Source organism: Scyliorhinus canicula, chromosome 6 (assembly GCF_902713615.1).
Source record: "Scyliorhinus canicula chromosome 6, sScyCan1.1, whole genome shotgun sequence".
Classification (NCBI taxonomy): Eukaryota; Metazoa; Chordata; class Chondrichthyes; order Carcharhiniformes; family Scyliorhinidae; genus Scyliorhinus; species Scyliorhinus canicula.
The window spans coordinates 180,577,780-180,602,057 of NC_052151.1; the positions used below are offsets into that span (position 1 = coordinate 180,577,780).

The 24,278-nt window shown below is 45.3% G+C and overlaps 1 protein-coding gene across 2 annotated transcripts in view; it reads right to left on the reverse strand.

Annotated features, from left to right (window-relative positions):
- tbce (tubulin folding cofactor E) overlaps window positions 1–24,278 on the reverse strand; it is an 86,298-nt gene that overhangs the window by 58,328 nt on the left and 3,692 nt on the right. For both annotated transcript variants that reach the window (XM_038800543.1, XM_038800544.1), the window contains exons 2-4: window positions 11,672–11,814; window positions 9,032–9,116; window positions 7,162–7,344 (exon numbers count right to left, since the gene is read on the reverse strand). In XM_038800543.1, the coding sequence (XP_038656471.1) occupies window positions 7,162–7,344; window positions 9,032–9,116; window positions 11,672–11,777 (374 nt within the window). In that variant the 5' untranslated portion in view covers window positions 11,778–11,814. The remainder of the gene's footprint in view (window positions 1–7,161; window positions 7,345–9,031; window positions 9,117–11,671; window positions 11,815–24,278) is intronic.

The following is a 24,278-nucleotide window of genomic DNA, read 5'->3' on the forward strand; positions in this document are numbered from 1 at the left end:
GATTATTCTTAACAAGACAGCACCTGGCCTGGACCATGACCTACAGATATGATACAATTGCAGCTCTGTGGTTTGGAGTATGGTTATTCTAACTACATCACCTCACTATAGGAAGGATGTGGAAGCATTGGAAAGGGTGCAAAGGAGATTTACCAGGATGCTGCCTAGTTTGGAGGGTAGGTCTTATGAGGAAAGGTTGAGGGAGCTAGGGCTTTTCTCTTTGGAGCGGAGGAGGATGTGAGGCGACTTAATAGAGGTTTATAAGATTATGAGGGGGATAGATAGAGTGGACATTCAGAGACTATTTCCTCGGGTGGATGTAGCTGTTACAAGGGGGCATAACTATAAGGTTCAGGGTGGGAGATATAGGAGGGATGTCCGAGGTAGGTTCTTTACTCAGAGAGTGGTTAGGGTGTGGAATGGACTGCCTGCTGTGATAGTGAAGTCGGACACTCAAGCGGTTATTGGATAGGCACATGGAGCACACCACAATGACAGGGAGTGGAATGGCTTGATCTTAGGTTCGGACAAAAATGGCCACAACTTCGAGGGCCGAAGGGCCTGTTCTGTGCTGTACTATTTTATGTTCTTTCACCCGGAATGGTGTGCAGGGAAAACCACAAGACATACAAAAGGTCAATGATGGACAGGCAATTTCAGCCTGACCCAGACAACAGCAATGCCCATGCACCACGATACAAACATTCCATATCCACGTGACTGGCCGGAAGAGGTGAAAAAGCAGATTAACCATCCTGGCCATTTAGTGAAAAAAATAATTCCAGTTTCTAAAACCTCCAGCTCTTCAATTCCAGTTCGTAATTGAGCAACAAGCATCATCTGCAGCCTATCCCATATAAATGCATAAGCCCTTCAGGGTATCAGACCAGCCAGACCTATTCCTGGGGAGGAGGGCTGACACCCTTGCCTTTGCCTCCCTGATTGCCCCCCCTTAGAATCCTGTTCTGCTGGCGGTCAGCAGCACCGCCCAGAGCTGCAGACTGGCTGTCCGACCTCTCAGAATCTCTCCAAATGGAGAAAATCAAATTCGCCATCTGAGGGTCAGACGACGGCTTCCACAGAACGTGGGAGCCATTCACCCAATTGTTCCCGGGGGGGGAGAGAGAGAGAGAGAGAGAGAGAGAGAGAACGACAGCTAAACCTAAGGGAAAAGAAAGGCGAATCACAGGAGAGGGGAGGGGTGGAAGGGGGCAGAAGGGGGGTGGGAGGAAGAGGGGGGAGACATGGAACAATAGAGGGGAACCAGAGACGTTGGGGGGGGGGGGGGGGGAGAGGCAAGGGAATGACAGCCGGAAGGAGGGCACGGGAAACAACAACAAACTTGGCAAGAGAGCAAGGAAAATATGGGCGAAAGATGGGTTGAACGGCTGAAGTGGAGGTGAACGCGAGGCGGCAACGGGAGTGAAATCCGTCCGGGAGAAGCAAGCGACAACACCAACACCAGATCCATTTGAATATTGCCCTCTGTAATTGTTTCTCTGGCACCCAAATGTATATGTACCTCCCCAGTTCCTCCCCTTGTTTGTTTTTTTTGCGTGTGCTCTTCGCTTCTATATATATATATACACATATATTTTATCCTGTGTACATAACGGTAAATATACTTTATTCAAAAACCCCCAATAAAAAAAATTAATTAAAAAATGCACAAGCCCAGGATGAAGAAGTGACTACACCTCTGATCTATAGGATGAACAATGTGTATCTGGTTCTCACCTGGTAGGTGTGAGGCTGGTGGGGGAAGGGGATGGTTGGGAAAAGCACAAATCCCTGGTAGGCTAGTAAGAGAGAGCAGAATGGATGCCCAATTTGGTGATTCTTGCGGTAAAGGAGTGTGTGTATGCCATGTTCAGGATTACCTGGCAGGGGTGAGAAGGAATGGGGAGAAGGGTAGAAATGTGTCTACTTCTGAATTGTGCCTAACATTTAGCTAAGAACCTCTGCCAATTTCATAACCAATGATAAATTACCCAGCACCATTAACAGAGAAGACAGAATTTGCATTTCTAAAGTACTTTTCACATTACTCAGGAATGAATTATTTTTGGAGTGTAGTCACTGATTTTATGGAGGCAAATGCAGGAGCTCATCTGCACACACAAAGACCCCACAAGTAAAAATCAGATTAATCTATTCTTGGTGATTTTGGTTGAGGAACAAATGTCGCACAGGACGCTGGGGAGACCTACCTTTCTCTTCATGGGATTTTTTACATCGAACTGAGAGGGAAGCCAAGGACACAGCTTAAAGTATCATCCAAAAGGCAGCGTCTTCACAAGTGTAGCATTCCCTCACCTGCAGTGTGAGCCCAAACCCACAACCTGCTGTTTGAGAGGTGAAAGTGCTACCCATCCAGCAATGGCTGACAATGCAGGAGCAGGAATTTGCTGAACAATAATGTGGCACACGATTTAGGAGCAGGAAGGCCATTCAGCCCTCTCTGATCTGATTGTGGGGTCTCAATTTCAATGTCCTGCCTGCTCCCTTAACCCTCAACCTCTTTGCCTATCAAAGCTCTATCCAACTCAGCCTTGAATCAATTCAATAACACAACCTCCACTACTTTCTGATCAAGAGAATTCCACAGACTAACAACCCTCTGAGAGAAAATAAATTCTCATCACTGTCTTAAAATGAAGACCTCTTTTTAAAAAAATTTATAGTACCCAATTAATTCTTTCCAATTTAAGGGGCAATTTTAGCGCGGCCAATCCACCTACCCTGCACATCTTTGGGTTGTGGGGGCGAAACCCACGCAAACACGGAGAGAATGTGCAAACTCCACATGGACAGCGACCCAGAGCCGGGATCGAACCTGGGACCTCAGCGCCGTGAGGCAGCAGGGCTAACCCGCTGCGCCACCTTGCTACCGTAAGACCTCTTATTTTTAAACTGTGTCCCCCAGTTTTAGTCTCCCACACAGGAGGAAACAACCTCCAGGCATCCGACCTATTGAGTCCTATCAGGATATTAGATATTTTAATAAGATCACCGCACATTCTTATCATTCTTGGGTATAGGCTCAAGCTGTACCTTATGACCGTACCTGGGACCTCGGTGCTGTGAGGCAGCAGTGCTAACCACTGATCCACTGTGCTGCCCATTCAATGTTTCTTCCTAAGATAAGCCCCTCAAATCAGGAATGACTTGAGTGAACCTTCTCTGAACTGCTTCTAATGCATTTATACCCTTTTTCAAATAAGGAGACCAGAACTGTACACAATGTGTTAAATTTGGTCTCACCAAGGCCCTGTACAGTTGTAGTAAAACTTTTATACTTTTATATTCCACTACCCTTCCAGTAATTGCCAACATTCCATTCGCCTTCCTAATCACTTGCTGTACCTGTATACCAAGTTTTTGTGATTCATATACCAGGACACCCAAAATTCTCTGTACTAAGTCTGCAATCACTCTCAAATTAAATGGGACACTGCTTTCTTATTTTTTCTGCCAAAATGAATCAGTTCACATTTTCCCACATCTGCCAATTTTTTTGTTTACTCACTTAACCCATTCATATTTTTTGTAGACTCCTTACCTCCTCTTAACAACTTCCTTTCCAACCTAACTTGGTATCATCGCTAAATTTAGCTACCATATATTCAGTCCCTCATCCAAGTCATTGATACAGATTGTAAATTGCTGAGGCCCCAATACTGATCCTTATGGCACTTCCCTAGTTACATCTTGCCAACCCAAAAACGACCCATTCTTCCCTACTCTCTGCCTCCTGTTAGCCAACCAATCCTCTATCCCTGCTAATATGCTATCCCCTACACCATGAGCTGTTATTTTGTGTAGCAAACTTTGATGTAGCACCTTATCAAATGCTTTTTGGAAATCCAAGTTCAGGTTTCCTCTTCAACCACATTGCTTGATACTTTCTCCAAGAACTCCAACAAATTAAACAATTTCCCTTTCACAAAACCATGTTGACTCTGCCCGATCCCATTAAGGTTTTCTAAGTATATTGCTACACCATCCTAAATAATGGATTCTAGCAATTTCCCCATGACAGATGTTATGTTAACTGGCCTGTGGTTTCCTGTTTTTGGTCTCCCTACTTTCAATAAAGGTGTCACATTTGCTATTTTCTAATACGTTGGCACGCTTCTAAGATCTAAGTAAATTTAGAAGGTGAAAACTAATTCCTCCACTATCTCTGCAGCCATTCATTTCAAGACCTTAGGATGCAGACCATGGGGATTTGTCAGTCTTTAGATCTAATAGCACCTTTTCCTCGCACTTTTTCCGAGGTGATGGTGATCTGTTTTAACTTCTTTCCTCCCTTTCATTCTTGATTTACCAGAACTTTAGGAAATTTTCAAAGTCTTCTACACGTGAAGACTAACACAAAATACCTGTTCAAAGCTTCCGCCATTTTCTTATTTTCCATTATAAATTTCCCAGATCGAGCAGCACGGTGGCCTAGTGGTTAGCACAACCGCCTCACGGCGCTGAGGTCCCAGGTTCGATCCCGGCTCTGGGTCACTGTCCGTGTGGAATTTGCACATTCTCCCCGCGCCTGCGTGGGTTTCGCCCCCACAACCCAAAAATGTGCAGAGTAGGTGGATTGGCCATGCTAAATTGCCCCTTAATTGGAAAAAATAATTGGGTAATCTAAATTTATAAAAAAATAAATAAATAAATAAATAAATTTCCCAGACTCCCTCTCCAGAGGGTCAACACTCATGTTGGTCACACTTCCTCTATAAATACTTATAAAAACTCACTGTTTTTAAACTTCTAACTAGCTGTCTCTCATATTCTAATTTCTCCCTCTTTTTTTTTTTTAAAGTCTTTCTTTGTTCAAATCTCAAATACCCAAACAAAAAATGGATCTGCAATGGGATACAGTGGATTTGTGTATTACATAGAATCACAGAATTTACAGTGCAGGATGCCTTTCGGCCCATCGAGTCTGCACCAGCCCTCGGAAAGAGCACCATACTTAAACCCACGTCTCCATCCTGTCCCCGTAACTCAATATCCCTACCTAACCATTTGATGCTAAGGGGCAATTTAGCATGGCCAATCCACCTAACTTGCACATCTTTGCACTGTGGGAGGAAACCTGAGCACCTGGAGGAAACCCATGGAGAGATGGGGAGGAAGTGCAAACACCATATAGTCACGCGAAGCCGGAATTGAACCCGGGTCCCTGGAGCTGTGAGACATCAGTGCGGACCACTGTGCCATAGTGCGGCTCCATCTTGTGAGTTGTACAGAGAGAACACTACACTATCCATAATGCTGTCTTTCAGATGCTTGTTTGAGCTGTTCTCTCTTTCATATCTGCTTAACATTTTTCTTTACTTAATATTAAATGTCGTAAACAAAATATTCAACATAGGACACACACCAACTACCAAAAAATGTTTAGTGCAGAACAGACGGCCAAGACGGTCGCCTGGACATTGTTGTGAGGAAAACCCAGGAGAAAATTCAGACCCATATTTTTAAAACTTCAGTTTATTTATTCTAAACAATATTAGAAGAGCGGCACAGTGGCAAAGTAGATGGCATTGCTGCCTCACTGCTCTGAGGACCCGGGTTCCATCCCGGCTCGGGGTCACTGTCCGTGTGGAGTTTACACATTCTCCCCGTGTCTCCGTGGGTCTCACCCCCACAACCCAAAGATGTGCGGGGTGGGTGGATTGGCCACTCTAAAATGCCCCTTAATTGGAAAAATTTAAATAAATAAAAGTATTAGGAGATGGAAAATAAAAGTCATTTTATTGGGAGGTGGAGAGAAGTGCGGTTGGTGCTGAGAAGTCATATGCAAAATCTCCAGGAGCACATAATAATAATAATCTTTATTCGTGTCACAAGGAGGCTTACAATAACACTGCAATGAAAATCACCACACTAATCTCCACACTATGGTGCCTGTTCGGGTACACGGAGGGAGAATTCAGAATGTCCAATTCACCTAACCTGCACATCTTTTGGGACTTGTGCGAGGAAACCGGAGCACCCGGAGGAAACCAGACATGGGGAGAACATGCTGACTCCGCACAGACAGTGACCCAAGCGGGAATCAAACCCAGGACCCTGGAGCTGTGCAACAACAATGCTAACCACTGTGCTACCGTGCCACCCTTCAATCAGAGTTGGCAACTCTAGTCTGCAAAGATAATGAAAAAAAATGCCTTAAATCCACGGATGGGTAATATAGAAAGAAGCAAAGAATATAAATAAACATGATAGGGAAGATAACAAGACAAAACAGGTGACAACGCCTGTATTTATAAATGTTTTGCCTTGTTCGTGCATATGATCATAGAATCTCTACAGTGCAGAAGGAACCATTCGGCCCTTCGAGTGTGCACTGGCCCTTGGAAAGAGCACCCTACTGAAGATCATGCCTCCACCCTACCCCATAACCCTACCTAACCTAAACTTTCCACCTCCCAATAGAATGACTTTTATTTTCCATCTCCTAATATTTTTATTTACTTATCTTAATTTTTCCAATTAAAGGGCAATTTATCCCGGCCAATCCACCTAACCTGCACATCTTTGGACTGTGGGAGAAACCCGGAGGAAACCCATGCAGACAGGGGAGAGAATATGCAAACTCCACACAGACAGTCAGCCGAAAACGGAATTGAACCTGGGTCCCTGGAGCTCTGAGGTAGCAGTGCTAACCACTGTGCCACCGTGCCGCCCCACTGTGCCAAATGTATGATATATTTTTGGCAGCACGGTAGCATTGTGGATAGCACAATCGCTTCATAGCTCCAGGGTCCCAGGTTCGATTCCGGCTTGGGTCACTGTCTGTGCGGAGTCTGCACATCCTCCCCGTGTGTGCGTGGGTTTCCTCCGGGTGCTCCGGTTTCCTCCCACAGTCCAAAGATGTGCAAGTTAGGTGGATTGGACATGATAAATTGCCCTTAGTGTTGGGTGGGGTTACTGGGTTATGGGGATAGGGTAGAGGTGTTAACCTTGGGTGCGGTGCTCTTTCCGGGAGCCGGTGCAGACTCGATGGGACAAATGGCCTCCTTCTGCACTGTAAATTCTATGTAATGTTGACAAAGGGAGGAGGTTGCGCCTAATTAAGCAGATGTGTCAAAGAGATGGAACACAAAAGATAAGCTGCATGTCCCACTTGTGTATGTGCCATTCTATGATTACCTTTGTTTAACTTCTTGGCTTCCCAAAAATTCGATAGGTTTCTTGCCCCAGCGAAGAGGATTGCCCCGGCAGTCCTGTATTCCTTGATTGCCCTCCTGCCCATAGCGGTCCCTCACTGCCGAGAGAAACTCCACTCCAAAGTTTGCCTTTTGAGGGCGAATGAACGAACCACCTGTGGGGTGACTGACACAAAGAGGTGCAGATGTTTAGAGTCATTGTATTCCTTCCAAATCTGGCACATGTGCTCAATCCCGTTCCCAGCAGTTTCCCCAGCCAACCCACCGCCAGCCAAATAGTGAAGGAAAGCAGTCAGTGTCTAGAGCGATCGGTCTCTGGCATCAAAGCTGGTGGGGAAATGGGGACACTGATGGGCAGGCTAGCTGGATTATATAGGGGATTATATAGGGGAGGGGAAGAGAGGAGAGGGTCTTTGTTTTTACATGAATACTGAAGGAAAGGATTACTGTATATTATCTGTTGAGGAATAGTGATACGGTAGTTGTGTTCTTAATAATCTAGAGGACACATGTTCAAATCCTACCCTGGGCAGTTTGAGAATTTGAATTCGGTTTAAAGGCTGGAGATAAAAAGTTGGTCTCAGTGAAAGTGATTGTGAAGCTGTTGGATTGTCGTAAAGATGCAACTGATTTCCCGATGTCCCTTTCGGGAAGGAAACCTGCTACCCTTTCTGGTTACAACTGATATCTGACTCAAATCCCACACCAACGTAGTTTACTGCGCCTAGTAGAGCAAGCTGCTATGTTGCGTTACACCTGCAGTGTATCAAGAAGGTCCCTCAGAGGCTTAGTGCTTAGGGGCAGCACGCTAGCACAGTGGTTAGCACTGCAGCTTCACAGCGCCAGGGTCCCAGGTTCTATTCCCCGCTGGGTCACTGTCTGCGTGGAGTCTGCATGTTCTCCCCGTGTCTGCGTGGGGTTCCTCCGGGCGCTCCGGTTTCCTCCCAGTCCAAAGAAGTGCAGATTAGGTGGATTAGCCATGATAAATTGCCCTTAGTGTCCAAAAAAGGTTAGATGGGGTTATTGGGTTCCAGGGATAGAGTGGAAGTGAGGGCTTAAGTGGGTCTGTGCAGACTCGATGGGCCGAATGGCCTCCTTCTGCACTGTATGTTCTATGTTCTAAAACAGGCTGTCTCAGAGGAACTAAGGAAGGGGGAGTGGTGGGGGGAAATCTACCTTACCAGCAGCACCTACATTCTGACTCCTGAGTATGAATTTTTCAAATGTATACTTTTAATAATTTCATATTTCCCTAAAATGATTAGTGTAAGTTTTTGGAATTCTATATATTTTATTTTTATATATATATATATATATATATATACACATATACATATAAATAATTCCAAAAACTTACACTGTATATGTATAATATATATGTTGCGTAATGTATGTATAAAAGGAAACTGCTTGTGCATCAGGATTACATCAGTGACTCGCTAATATTACAGCGAATAAAGTTACTGCTACAAATTAATTCTCTCCCCCTCTGTGGGATTTGGCTGCTATTTTATAGATGAGACGATAGGAAAGGACCTGTACTCCAGGTGTGTGCCAATGCTATTTGCAGGTAGATGTACAAGGGCAGACTGAGTTGACATATCCTCCTTCTCGACAGAGACTTCCAGTTCCCAAACACCCAGTACAGATCATGAGAAGCTTAGAACAAGATTTTTCAGAAACAAATAGGGAGGAAAAGCATTGGCAATGGACTGTTTTCCGGTCACCTCCCCACTCAGTGCTGAGGCATGGAGACAGGAGAAAGATAACGATTGTAAATACGAAGCGATACATTTTAAATGATTACAGTTCACATAATCAAAGGAAATTACAGGGAGAAGAAACTTGCTTACCTGCACTGGAAATATTGCACTCCCTCATGTGTCCCATTGTGTTTTCCCCGTTCAGGACTGTCCCATTCCACTCCAAGCCAGATTCCTTGAAAACAAGTGATGTATTTTTATCGCCTGCTTATCAAATCTTGTTAACCATATATTTTAAAGTTTACTCGTCACGTCACTTCAAACTGTGACCTGTCACAAAATTACTTCAACAGTCTCGGTAAGTGCAGCAACTATTTATCCCTTTTCAATATCTAACTTTTTTTCCACAGTATAAATTCCCTCTATTCTAATCCCAATTTAATCGTCCTTTCTGCTCTCCCGTGTACAACTACACTTAAGGGATGAGGAGCTCTATCACTAATGTCAGTCAGCACTTGTTCCACATTGCCATCAGTACCTGCTGTGTCCATCTGCCCCAATATGCTGCCGCCTTTAGCTCACAAACGCAATCCAAAACATGCAATGAATAATGATGTACCAGCTCACTGGATTTTCCAATGATTTTGTGGTAGAAACGTGAGGGCTCAATCTGGACTGCCCGCCCATCAGATCTCATCTGGTTTTCATTCTGTTAACTTCAGTCACATGAGGGCAGTACGGTGGCGCAGTGGTTAGCACTGCTGCCTCATTGCTATGAGGACCCGGGTTCAATCCCAGCCCTGGGTCACTGTCCGTGTGGAGTTTGCACATTCTCCCCGTGTCTGCGTGGGTCTCACCCCCACAACCCAAAGATGTGCAGGGTAGGTGGATTGGCCACGCTAAATTGCCCCTTAATTGGAGAATAAATAATTGGGTACTGTAAATTTGAAAAACAAACTTCAGTCACATGAAAACTGGACAGATTTGAGAACAAATTGACAATTAGCTGCTCATTAACCCCAGCATCAAAGTTAAACATCACCCTGAAGATCATGCCAGGTTTTAACTAGATTGAAATTCTGCATCAAAAGCCTCTTCTGTGTTGATTCTCTCTCACAGGTGATAGGACAAGTCTTAGCTGCGTTTGGATGCTGGCTGGATGGGCTGAAATGGCAGACAGCGGAGCAATATGGGCTGAATGGCTTATTTTTGACTTTCAAAATCAGTTCTTCAATTCGAGCTCTTTTTTTTCTCCTCTCTTCCTCTCCCCTCCCCCATTTTAATCTCAACAATTTTTTCTTTGCCTCAAAATGTTACTTCTTTCCCAACTCCGACTAAATTCTCATCCAATATTTCCTCATCTTCTTTTCCAGTAGTAGTGTTAAATTCCCTTGTCACTTCATCTGTCAGAGGATCCTTGACTCTTTCTATCAGCTTAAACACGCCTCCTTTCTCACACAACCCTCTTTCGTCTCTCAGTAGCTGCTCATTCCTTCCTGACTCCAACATTCAAAGTCAATACCTCGGACCACAACCTAACAGTATGAATAATGAATGAATGAATATTGCTTATTGTCACGAGTAGGCTTCGATGAAGTTACTGTGAAAAGCCCCTAGTCGCCACATTCCGGCGCCTGTTCGGGGAGGCTTGTACCGGAATCGAACCGTGCTACTGGCCTGCTTGGTCTGCTTTAAAAGCCAGCGATTTAGCCCAGAGTGCTAAACCAGCCCCCAGTACCAGTAACCAGCCACCAGTATCCTTTCAACATTATCTCTACTTCTCCAAAAATTGATGGCAAGACGTTTGCACTGCCTAAATTCCATCCCCTGATATGTGTGCAATCCTTCCAAAGGATTTTCAGAAATATTACTGTCATCGTTCACCGTGACAGAACACAGGTTCAAAATGAACTGTCCACGCACATCAGATCGATTTGTAAAGTTTCCTGTGCAGCTTTTTTACTCAGCGAAATGATGGAAAATCTAAATTATATTAAATTACAGTGGTAACTTGGCCCCAAAATATAAACAGAAATGGTGTCTGAAAGCAGGCATTCCAAAGTGCTTTATAGTCTGTTAATCACACTTTTGAAGTGTAGTCATTGTCGCGATACAGGAAATATGAGATCCAATTTGCACACATTAGGTTTCCATAAACAGCAAGGTGATAATGGCCAGCCAGTTTAAATGATGTTGGTCGAGGGATAAATATTAGACAATACATGGGACAGAACTCTCATGCTCTTCTTCAAAATACTGCCATGGGACCTTTACTCCCAAGGCAGACAGAACCTCGGTTTAGCATCTCCTCCACAAGATGTCATTCCCAGCAATGCAGTTCACTATTGCAGCGGGAGCATGTGGTGTACATGCTCAAGTCTCTTGAAGTTAGACTTGAACCCACACCTTCTGACTCCACAGTGAGAGTGCTACCCACTGAGTCATGGCTGACACGCCCACTGCCCCACCCCCCCTCCCTTCTCCAATCGCCCAGTCTCATATCAAATGGGAATGACCCTTCCCTCACCACGTGGACTGCAGAGGCGCTAGAAGGCGGGTCACCACCACCTTCGCCTAAGGGCAATTGGGAATGGGTAACAAATGCTTGCTTAGCCAGTGACACCTACATCCATTGAAGGAATAAAGAAACCTTCACCAACTCCCATTCTTGAAAAGTCCAGGAACACCTTCTTCCAGACAGTGAATAACACAAAGCGAGCATTCCTTTAATCTGAGAATGACTTCAATGACCATGAATGGAATAAGAGAGGATTGTGATTTGAACCATACCTACTGCTGGTGGGACTGTTCCCACAAAGCGAACAGTCCCGTATTCATCCCGATAGACGATCCTTCTACCCACAGCATCACAAGGAACACTGTCACTCTGTGTCATCTTCGATAGATTTCAGCCTCTGATGGCTCACCCAAACCTGAACAGAAATTGAAAAGAGATCTATCAGATCTTTTACCCACACATTTCATGGACTATGGACACCTTGAAATTAGCACGGTGGCTGCACTATTCCCTGACCTCCCTCCCAACTCCTGCAGCTCCCCTTCATGTTATTTAGGCCCACAGCATTATTCAGCATTTAATGAGGTCAATTGCTCCATCATATTTGTCTTGGCTCTTTGAAAGAGCTATCCAATTAGGAATATTGCTGTTTAGTCCCTCATGCCCCCCCGCCCACTATGCAATGAGATCAGGGCTGATCTGTGACCTAACTCCATGTGTCTACTTTTGTCATATAATCCCTTAATACCGTTGGATAACAGAAATCTTCAATCTCACGTATAAAAATTAACAAGTGAGCTTCCATGAATTGCTGTTTATCAAAGAGGGTTCCAAACTTTCACAATCTGTCGTGTAGACGTGTTTATTTCACTTCTGAAAGATGTAGTTTTAACTCGTTGAGTATATTCCCCATCCTGGATTCCCTATCAGCAGAAATTGTTTCTATCTACTCTACCCGTCCCCCTTAATAACTTTGATTAAAAACTTTGAGTAAATTCCAGAGAATATCTGCTTCTGTCACCCTTTCAGGCAGTAGAATCTGCATTATAACAGCTCACTACATTGAAATATTTTACACATCTCCCCGCTGACATTTGTGCCAATTATTTTAAACTCTCTTGTCTTCTGATTACTGTCACTCCTGCCACTGGAAAACAGTTGTCCTTATTGACCCCTCATAATGTGGAGCACCTGTCTTGAATCTTTCGTAACCTTCTCATAGAATCAGTACAGCACAGGAGGCCCAGCGAGTCCATGCGTTCGAAGAGAACAACCTCTCTCCTCACGCTCTCCAAGGTCTAGACAAGTGTGGTGCCCCAAAGTGGACATGGTATTCCAGCTAGGGTATAATCATATTGGGCTACCAGCAACAAAAGAATTGCTACACAAAAAAAAAAACTATCGACTGATTTTGCCTTCTATCATCTTGGTAGTCACATGACAAAATTATATTATAAAAATCTCTATCTATTAGTCTATAAACAAACCCAGGCACGAGGTGAGGAAAACCCCCTGTGATGGAAAATTTATGGAACCAGATGTCCAAAGTCACCCGCTCCTCCTAAACATGGATCCCAAATTGATTTTTTTCTGAAATGTATCTATTGAATTTGTATTTGACTGAATTAGTACCAATTCCTTCCACCATAGAATCAGAATTTACAGTGCAGAAGGAGGCCATTCGGTCCATCGAGTCTGCACCGGCCCTTGGAAAGAGCACCCTACCTAACCCCAGACCTTCACCCTATCCCTGTAACCAAGTAACCCCACCTAACCTTTTTGTTCACTAAGGGCAATTTAGCATAGCCAATCCACCTAACCTGCACATCTTTGGACTGTGGACATCAATGACCATCTCCGAGAAGAGAGAATCTAACTATGTCCTCTCGACATTCAATGCCATTACCATCACCAAATCCTCTACTGATAATATCCCAGAGGTTACCATTGACCAGAACCTGAATCAGACTAACTATATAAATGCTGTGGCTACAAGTTAAGGTCAGAGGGTAAGGATCCTGCGGCGAGTGAGTCTCCTCCCGACTCCTCAGAGCCTGTCCACATGACGCAAGTCAAGGGTGTGATGGAATACACTCCAATCGTCTAGACGAGCGTAGCCCCAACAATACTCAAGAAGCTGAACACCATCCAGGACAGATAGGCCCACTTGACTGGCGCCCCATCTACAAACATGCACTTCCTTCACCACTGACGCACAGGCAGCAGTGTAACATCTACAAGATGCTTCATCAGCAGCACCTTCCAAAAGTGTGATCCCCTTGGGGGACAATGACTGTGCTCTATACGACTCCCTTTCATCTCAGAGTATGAAATCCTCCGATAATTGAAGGCAAAGTCTCCCTAGGTAGTCTGTTCCCCAGTTTGAACATTTGCTCATTGAATCTACCCCTTCAAGCTCAGGCCTTGTTCTTCTGGACAAAGTGAGCTTCTTTGTTATGGTCTGCATTTTCCAGTCACTTTGGAATTCTGAAAACAGCAAACACGGCACCCCTGAACTATCTCTTTTCCAAGGAGAATAAACCCAAATTACATCATGACTCCTCGTCATCCAATCCCCTCAATCATTCTCTGCGTGATGTCATCGAATTCCTTGATTTATAACAACTTGCATCTAAGAAGCAACTTTAATGCAGAAAAACATCCCAAGCTGCTTCATCGAAGTACCCGACACTGTGCCACATAAAGAGGTATTAGGACAGGTGACCAAAGGTTTGATCAAAGAGAGAGGTTTTAAGGAAGAGAGAGAGAGTGTGGGAAGGCAAAGACGTTCAGCGAGGGAATTCCAGAGTTTAGGGTCCAGTCAGCTGAAGACATGGAGGGTGGGGTGAAGAAAATGGGAGATTGGCAGAGGCCAGAATTGGAGGAGTGAAGAGATCCCGGAGAGTTGCAAAGGTTACATACATAGGCCGCGATTCTCCAGAAACATTTCTTTTTTTAAAATAAATTTAGAGTACCCAATTATTTTTTCCAATTAAGGGGCAATTTAGCGTGGCCAATTCACCTAACCTGCACATTTTTGGGTTGTAGGGGCGAAACCCATGCAGACACGGGAAGAAACTCCACACGGACAGTGACCCAGGGCCGGGATTTGAACCCGGGTCCTCAGCGCCTTAGGCAGCAATGCTATTCAGAAACATTTCTAAGTGGTAGCGAGCAGGAACTGCCGCGAGCTTCCTGGAGCTCGGCCTGGCGAGGCTGGCAACCCTATCCAACGTTAATTGGGCCAATTAACAATGCCCCACGGCTTTTCGCCGCAAATGAAGGCTCACCAGCTGATTCGCCAGCCCCCCTCTTGCACAGTTGACCAACACCTAAGCAGCACTTGATCAGCCAACCCCAGTCAGTTTGCAACTATAGCGCAGAGGAGACCGGCCGCAAGATTCGGGGCTGCAGGCCTGGTGAGGCTGCTAGACGCAGTGGAGGCCTGGAGGGATGTCCTGTTTCTGCGAGAGTCCTGGATGGTTAGGAATAGGGCAGCCAATGCTGCCTGGGATGAGGTTGCAGCAGCTGTGAGCTCCGGGAGTGTGACCAGGACTGGCCTCCAATGTAGGAAAAGGGTCAACAACCTACATCGGACAGCGCGATTGAGTAGACACCAATGCCCCCTCTCCCCCCACCACCATCCCGCCGAGACCTTTCCGTCCCCTCTCAAGCATCCCCCCCAAACTCTCCATGCGACTCCCAACCCTCCCTCTTCAGCCCCCACAAACCTTCCCGCCCCGGCCCAAACACCCCCTTCCCCCACTGTGCACCATGCGTGTGGTTAACAATGCCTTCTCTCTGTCTCGTCAGGAAAATTTCTCCCACAATCGCTGGGAGAGTGCCCAGACTGACAGAGGAGTGCCGGACCTAAGAATCCTCACCACCTTTGAGGAACGGGCCCTGGAGGTGACTGGTGTGGCCGAGGACAGAGATGTCACCAACACAGAAGCTGGCAGAGATGAGGAACCACTGGGCCCCACCCGAAGGACCGGTCTAACTTGACCATGACAGCCACCAGGAGCTGGTGTCCTCCTCCTCCATGTGGTACCAAGTCCGCAAAGACATGGCACCGATGTCGCACTGTCTCCTTGTTGAGGCGGAGTCTCCTGCGGCACGCGCTGTCTGTCATCTGTCCTCTCTGGTCTGATGAGTGGCTGGGTCCTCAGGGTGTGGGGTTGGGTCCGACACATGGGCCGCTGCCTCGCGGATCTGCAGACGCTGCTTGATAGGGCGGGGAGTGGCGGGTGGACAAGGGCGGAATGCTCATTTGAAGGGTCGGTGCAGACCCGATGGGCCAAATGGCCTCTTTCTACACTGTGGCGATTCTATGATTTTATAAATGATAAGGAAAAAAGCAATAAATTGTAAATACTCCAGACAGTTTAAAGAAGTAAATCTCACAATTATCAAGTGTAAACTCAACTTCAAAATCCTTTTACACTTAAAATTAATGTTCGCTGTTGGAGGATATTTAATAAACATATATAGATTTCCTGTGGTACTGCTCACAGTAAGACAGAGGTTGCACTGTTGTGAGGGGCACTGGAGCGTAGGAGTAGACGCCACATGTTGTCTGAAACAATTTGGACGGAAGCCTGGAAGAGGCTTTCTCAGAGGCAGCAACGGGATTTTTTGATTAGCTTCCAGTTTACACAACCCTGGCATGTACCCAAGTCTCTGACAGGAGAGCATTGTTATGTGCATCTCAAATGCAGAAAATCCAATTACAACTTTAATTACCTTCTTGTGAATGTCTAGTCGTTAGTAATTAGAATCAGTGTCTCACCAGTGGAAGCATTTAGGGCAATTATTGTTTCTAACGATCAAGGAAATGCAGGTGAGACAGCTGGTTAGGTTCAAAATTCAAGGCCTTTAATATTTGAAAATTGAACTAACATTGTGAGCAAAATCACTCTTAGCTTAATGGTTCATCCTCACACAAGCAGGCGCACACAGTCACAAAGCCTTTGCCACTTCAAGGGAAAACGGAACTTACCGTACCCGACTGAAGCTTTTGAAATTTGTCCTCTCCGCTATTCTTTTTCCACGTCATGCAATAACTGAACAGAAACTCCGAGAAGCTAAAGAAAGCTATTCCACCATTACAGCTGACAGCAATGTACTGATGTATTTTGTAAATTTAAGCTCATGCATAGAACCTCCCCCATCCAAATTCAGCTCACAAGCCTAGAATTTGCAAAGGGTCTCAGACTCTTTTAAAAAATTTTTTAGAATACCCAATTCAGTTTATTTCCAATTAAGGGGCAATTTAGCGTGGCCCATCAACCCACCCTGCACATCTTTGGGTTGTGGGGGCGAAACCCACGCAGACACGGGGAGAATGTGCAAACTCTACACGGACAGTGACCCAGAGCCGGGATCGAACCTGGGACCTCAGCGCCGTGAGGCAGCTGTGCTAACCACGGCGCCAGAGGACCTCAGACTTTCAAGAAATAAATTATGAGCATTAAAAAGACAAAGGTGGGGGCAGATTTAGTATAGATGTACAAAATTAAGAAGAGTTTTGATAAAGTAAATAAGGATAAATTGTGTTCTGTGGCAGGGGGATTTCTAACCAAAAGATACAGATTTAATATAATTGGTGAAAAAGCCAGAGGGGAGATGAGAAGGAATGATTGCATCCAGCAAGTTATGATCTGGAAGGTACTGTCCGAAAGCAGATTTAATTGAAAGTTTTCATGGCGAATTGGATTTTTCTTGAATAGAAAAGGTTTGCCGGGTTAAGGGGAAAGATCAGTGGCAGTGGAGGTAATTGGATAGTTCCAACAAAGAGACGCTGGACTGAAAGGCTCTGAGCTGTATGATTCTAATAAATGAAAGACATAGAACTTAAATCATGTATTTCTGAAATATGTATCTTTTTAACCAATTACCTGAATTTTGGACATTAGAAATTTCAGTTACTGAGAGGAAAAATGGTAATAAATATTCTGAAGCATTTTGAGCGATGATTTTGAAAGATCAATGCATGGCGTTTACAATTCTGATTTCCATTATAAACGTGAATGTGGGTTTTTAAAAATTAATTGATGGGATTTGGGCGTCACTGGCTGGGCCAGCACTTATTGTCCATTCCTGCCGTCCAACCGAATGGCTTGCTCGACCATTTCACAGGACATTTTAAGAGTGAACGGCATTGCTGTGGATCTGGAGTCACCTGTAGGCCAGACCAGGTAAGGACGACAGATTTCCTTCCCTAAAGGACATTAGCACAACAATCAACAATGGTTTCATGGTCATCGTTAAAACTTTAACTTTCAGATCTTTATTGAATTCAAGTTCCATCTGCCATGGTGGGATTTGAATCCTGGTCCCCAGATCATTGCCCTGGGTCTCTGGATGACTGGTCCAGTGGCAATGCCACCAGGCCACTCACTATCTTCCCACAATAGAGGAGTTTATGATGTAGAAACACAAACACAAAGAATAACAGTGGGAAGTAAGGTTTAATTGACAGGAAAAATATATATGACTTGTTTGTAAGACAAATATGAGACCATTTCTAGTGTCATGTGAGAGTACCTTTAGGAAATGGGTGTTTATAAATGGGCGTGTATATAAATATCTGTAGTGGGAGTACCTTTAAGAAATGGGTGTTTACTACTGCAGTGATGTCAGAAAGTGGGTGGGGCTGAGCTGTCTGTCAGCTTTTTACTTTTGTTTTAGGCTGTTTGCTGCAGGGTGTGTTTTAGTTTTGTTTTCAGTGTTGGAGCTGAAGCCAGACAGAGCAGGTGTACTGTTGATCTCTCTGCCATGAAAAGACTTGATCATTTGGTGAATTCAGAATTATAAATGTTCTCAGCAGTGAATGCAAACCTAATGTGCTTCTGTTGAAAGGTGTTTCTTTTATCTTCTGGATGTTGTTTGGGAAGTTATTAAGAATATTCACTGTATATTTTAAAAAGGTTAACTTCAGTTCATAGAATAAACATTGTTTTAATTTAAAAGTACTGTAAAGCTCTGTTTGCACCATACCTATAGAGTGGACCGTGTGCTCCCCATAACCATAGTCTATTAAAAGTCGTGGGTGAACTCCATGATACACTCTGGGGTTCTCTAAACCCTGGCCCATAACACTAGTATCATTACTTCAGATATGATGGAGTGCAGAAATAGCGCATTAGCGGAAACACCAAATCAAATTCTCTTAGTACTAGGTGCTCTGATATTTTAAGAATTTAAGTCTGTGATTTTGTAAATAAAAGTCAACAGCTTCAATTATTATTCGTCATTCCTTTAACATACATTTTATGCATTTGGTTTTATATTTTTACTTCTTTTCCAAGTCCAGAATATTCTGCATGATAGGGAATGTAGACTAGATTGGAAGTGGATAGGTACGTGGCAGTTCAGTCGAGATTTAGTTTTGGGGTACGGCCTTGTTTAGAGGGGACGCATGGATTTTCAGGTTTGGGGAGAGGCTAGAAAATGTGGCAATGGGTTTACTAGATGATTCCTTAATCTGGGGTCGCCACATGTCCTGTGGGACGACAGAACTATGGAGGGAAAGGAATGCAGAATCAGTTAATCATGGAAGGTTGTATCGGCAATTATTGGTGGACTGGGGAGAATGTTGAGGTGAGGAGCAGTGAAGGGAGTCCACTGGGTGTGTCTGGTAGTGCTGGTGAGCTTGGAGTCGGATAGCAATGTTGGGGCAGGAGACTGAGAGCACTGAGGAGGAAGAGTACCAATGTATGAGAGCGCTGACGGTATACAGAAATGTTTTTCAAACTATTTTTCCCCGGACCCACTTTTACCAATCAGTCAACCTTTGGGACCCACGACAGTAGACCGTCGCAACCTACCATTTTCACTTCCCTTTAATGCGACAGGTGAGCCTGCTTGGTCCTCACAATCTCACTTGCTTTGTCATTCAATGTTATATCTCTGCTGAGGACTTCAGCTGATAATTTAAGTTCTCACTGCATCCTTTCAAAAAAATAAAGAGGTTTGTCCTTGAACTCGCCGTGCTTGGTCTTCAAATGCCTTTGAAGTTTTGAGGATTTTAAACTTTCATTTGCTAGTACTTCCCTGCAAACAATGCACATGGGCTTTGCATCCTGATTTGTATTTGTACAATTGCATTTGTACAATTGAGGGCAGCACGGTAGCATTGTGGTTAGCACAATTGCTTCACAGCTCCAGGGTTTCAGGTTCGATTCCCGGCTTGGGTCACTGTCTGTGCGGAGTCTGCACATCCTCCCCGTGTGCGCGTGGGTTTCCTCCGGGTGCTCCGGTTTCCTCCCGCAGTCCAAAGATGTGCAGGTTAGGTGGATTGGCCATGCTAAATTGCCCTTAGTGTCCAAAATTGCCCTTAATGTTGGGTGGGGTTACTGGGTTATGGATGGAAGTGTGCGGTTGGGTAGGGTGCTCTTTCCAAGAACCGGTGCAGACTCGATGGGCCGAATGGCCTCCTACTGCACTGTAAATGCTGTGAAATTAACACAGCTATACTTCAAGAATCACAGCTTTACACAGCTTTATTCCTGATTTCAGCTTCTTCTTAAAGGGTTATTCACTAGAGGCCCTGGAGCTCAACCAGCACTGCTTTGTCCTGCGTGGACTCTCCCAAACAGCTCTCTCCACTAGATTTAGCTGTGAGATCCTGGCCTGTTTGTGTCTCTGGTCCTCTCTTCCTTATTACAAAAGGATCTATTTTCAATTCTTCACAGTCCCGTTGCCTTACTTACTGGCAGATACTAAATGGAGGAATCTCTCTTCTGAGATTTTGCACCCCAGGCGTCACGTGCCCTGTACTTTTATTTTTTCAAATCCAGGATGTACAATATGATATGGAATGTAGACTAGATTGGAAGTCGATAGGCAAGCGGTAGTTCAGTCAAGATTTAGTTTTGGGGTCCGACCTTGTTTAGAGGGGACGCATGGATTTTCAGGTGTGGCGAGAGGCTGCAAAATGTGGCACTGGGCTTACTAGATGATTCCTTAGTCTGGGGTCGCCATATGTCCCTCAGGGTGCGTGATGTCAGTATATATGTTGGGCACGTGACCTGCTCTCTGCCCTCGCTTCTGGCGGGAAGACTCCGTTGTTTAAAAAAACAATTGGTCCTGGAAATGTGCGGTGACGGAGGAGGCAGTCTGCCCCATTGGGATCCAGGCTTCCTCCAGGTTATGGAGGAATATGCATGGGATCCATGGTGAGTGGAACTGCGGCTGGGACGGACCGGGTACGGAGCAGGCTGCTGAGGAAGGCCATTGCAATGGCCGAGTTGGTGAACAGAGACAGATGGGGGAGGGCCTCATATCTCGGGCCTGCACACTGCCAGATCCGCCTGAGGGGCAATGTATGTGCAGACAGCCGGCATTCTTGAAAACTGGTCATGGCAACTGGGTGCTTCTCCTGCGATCAGGAACTGCACAACCCTCACGACACCCGCCCGCAAACCACCCACAGGTCATGACCCTGACTATGAAAAGTCCTGGTACAGAGGATGCCAAGTTGCAGAGCAGTAAAGGTGATCCTAGGTTATGTCCCAGACCAGTGATTCATGAACTGGGTTGTGTAACTGTGGCACTTACTCAGCAATAACCTGCTCACAAACACCCAGTTTGGGTTCCACGAGAGTCACTCTGCTCCTGACTTCATTACATCTTTAGTTCAAACATGGGCAAAAGAGCTGAATGCCAGAGGAGAGGTGAAAGTGACTGCTCTCAAGTTCATAAGATATAGAAGCAGAATTAGGCCATTCGGCCTGAGTCAAAGGCAGCATTTGAACGAGTATGGCATCAAGGAGCCCTAGGTAGACTGGAGTCAATGGGAATCGGGGAAAATTCTCCGTTGGTTGGAGTCATACTTAGCACAAAGGAAGATAGTTGTGGTGGTTGGAGGTCAATCATCTCAGCTCCAGGTCATCACTGCAGGAGTTCCTCAGGGTAGTGTCCTAGGCCCAAGCATCTTCAGCTGTTTCATCAATGACCTTTCTTCCAACATAAGGTCAGAAGTGGGGATGTTCGCAGATGACTGCACAATGTTCAGCACCATTTGTAGCTCCTCAGATACAGGAACAGCTCACACTGAAATGCAGGAAGACCTGGGACAATTGGGGAGGGTCCAGGCTTGGGTTGACAAGTGGTAAGTAATATTCGTACCACACAAGTGCCAAGCAATGGATAAAACCAAATTACTGCAGATGCTGGAATCTGAAACCAAAGAGAAAATGCTGGAAAATCTCAGCAGGTTTTTGACAAAGGTTCATCTGGACTCGAAACATTAGGGGCGAGATTCTCCGCACTCCCGACGGTGCGGAGAATAGCGTGGCTCGTAAAATTTTACGGCCACGCTGTTCCGACGCCCTCCCGCTATTCTCCCCCCCCCCCCCCACGCCCAACTCCCGACACGAATCGCTGCCGCCGTTTTTTTACGGCCGGCAGCGATTCACAGCTGATAGATGGGCCGAGTTCCCAGCCCTTTACGGCTGTTTTACGAACGGCAAACACACCTGGTCTGGCCGTTCGTAAAAACGGCCGTAAACACTCGCTTTTTATAACCATGGCACCGATTGGCACGGCAGTACCACGGCCGTGCCAAGGGTGCCATGGGCCCGCGATCGGTGGGCACCGATCGCGGGCAGCGGGCCCGATGCCCGTGCACTATTTCTCCTTCCGCCGCCCCGCAGTATCCATTCGCGGGGCGGCTGAGGGGCAACCCGGCCCGCGCATGCGCGGCTGACGTCATATGACGCGTCAGCCGGCGCTAACTCCGGCAAGCGGGCTTAACGAAATTCGTTAAGCCCGTGATGCCGGAGCTTACGGCGTCGGGCTGCTAGCCCCGACCGGGGACCAGAATCGGTTCCCGGTCGGGAAGGGGGGCTGGCGTCAAACCCGCCCGGGTTTGATGCCAGCCTTACGATTTCTCCCGTTTTGGGAGAATCTCGCCCTAGCTCTTTTCTCTCCTTACAGATGCTGCCAGACATGCTGAGATTTTCCAGCATTTTCTCTTTGGTGCCAGGCAACGACTATATCCAATAAGAGAGAATCTAACCATTGCCCTTTGACATTCAAAGGCACTATCATCACTGAATCCCCCACTATCCTACTTTGTGAGAAAAAACAGCTGATTGGTTGGCAAATCGACTCTGGTTGTTCAAGGTGCTGTCATGGGGATTGCACCAGGAAATTATTGTCCCCATGCTGTTGTTTAATTCAAAAAGGTACAATGTCTGGATTTATGCTTTCTGTTTGCAGAGGGCAAATCCCTACATATGAATATATGTAGCTTCTAGTAAGCACAAGTGAGCTACATTGTGAGTCTGACTGATAATCTTAATCTTGTTTCTGTCATTCTTAGCACGCAGATGCTGTCCAATCGTTGAATCACATCGAACATTATTTGCTGAGTTTGAACTAATCTAATTATTCTCAGCTATGCTGCCATAAACCAGCATCCAATGAAAACGCTGAGTCCTTGAAAGCACGCCTAGCTACTCTCACATGTGCATACTGCAGGATACCAAATAGGGGCTTTTCACAGTAACTTCATTGCAGCGTTAATGTAAGCCTATTTGTGACAATATAGATTATTATTATTAACTTGTCCAACTTTCACGTGCAGTCTGAATGTCTGGTGGTATTGTGAAGTCTCAAGGACAACCCAAACAACTACAAGCCTGATGATGGAATTGTGATCTTCAACAAGTATGATTTTATTGACAAAACGCACACCGTTCTTAACGACGGGTCCAAATGTGTGCCATTGGATCCGCTGCTAAGCATGTTTGCACAACCCAGCTCGAAAGCAAGTTACACAAATGTTTTTTAGACTTGTGGAAGGGTAATGAGCTGCCTTGTCTAATCTAGGATAGGCATCGTCCTCACGGTTCACTACGTCCACGTGTGTATGGGCTGCCAATGACACATATGCTGTCCCATTATGCCCCGTCTTTCCAGGACTGATTCTGCACAACACAACTTGGCCAAATGGTTGAGTGAGTTGCTGCAACCAGTTCCACGTGAATTTCCATGTACACAACGAAAGAGTCCTTTACCTTCACAAAGACTATACAGAACTTGCACATCAAGAGCAATGCCATGTCGAAGTGCTCATTCGACATTGCAAGCCTATTCACGAACGTGACAAAAATGTTAGTGAAGCCATAGGCGTTTGCTCCACATCACTATATCACGGTAATCTGGATGCCTGAATTTGCATTCATTGTACTTATGAACTCAGCAACTCGTGCACTTCAATCAGCTTTAATGACACCATGTATCCCAAAGAAATTGCACTCTTGGTCCAGTTCTCACTAACATTTTTGTTGGTTTCTGCAAATAACACATTTTCAATGTTATGACTCCTAATCTCCGACCCTTGCATATTTTCGATAAGTAGATAATAGGTTTGAGTCTGCAACTACGTGCAAGACCCTCGCACAAATTCGCCTAAGGCCGCCACTTTTGGACCTGAAAAGTGTGTGTGTGCTTTAAATTTCTCTGGACGTGTAAGGTATCACACAACTTTGAGCAACATGCGAAGCTAGCTGTTTCAAGCTTTTACTATGACATAGCAATAGGAGTGGTATTTTCTACCAACAGAATGCTGCCATCACATAAATGAGTAATGTGGTAGATGAATGTGCCAGTGTGATGCTATGTATGTAGTCCATATGTCCCAATGACTGGTGGATCGTTTCAAACATCACATCACTTCCGCTATTCACAATATTCAGAGTACATGTAGTTCCCAACCAGCCAGTGCTTCCAAAACTCAGGACATAATTTCTAACATTAGATATGATTCCGTGATTGAGCAACACTTGCTGAACATAACCCGATTGTATTAAAAATGACACTAACAACCAATTTAAGACTATCATTTGGGTTCATAATGTAGCTCATTTA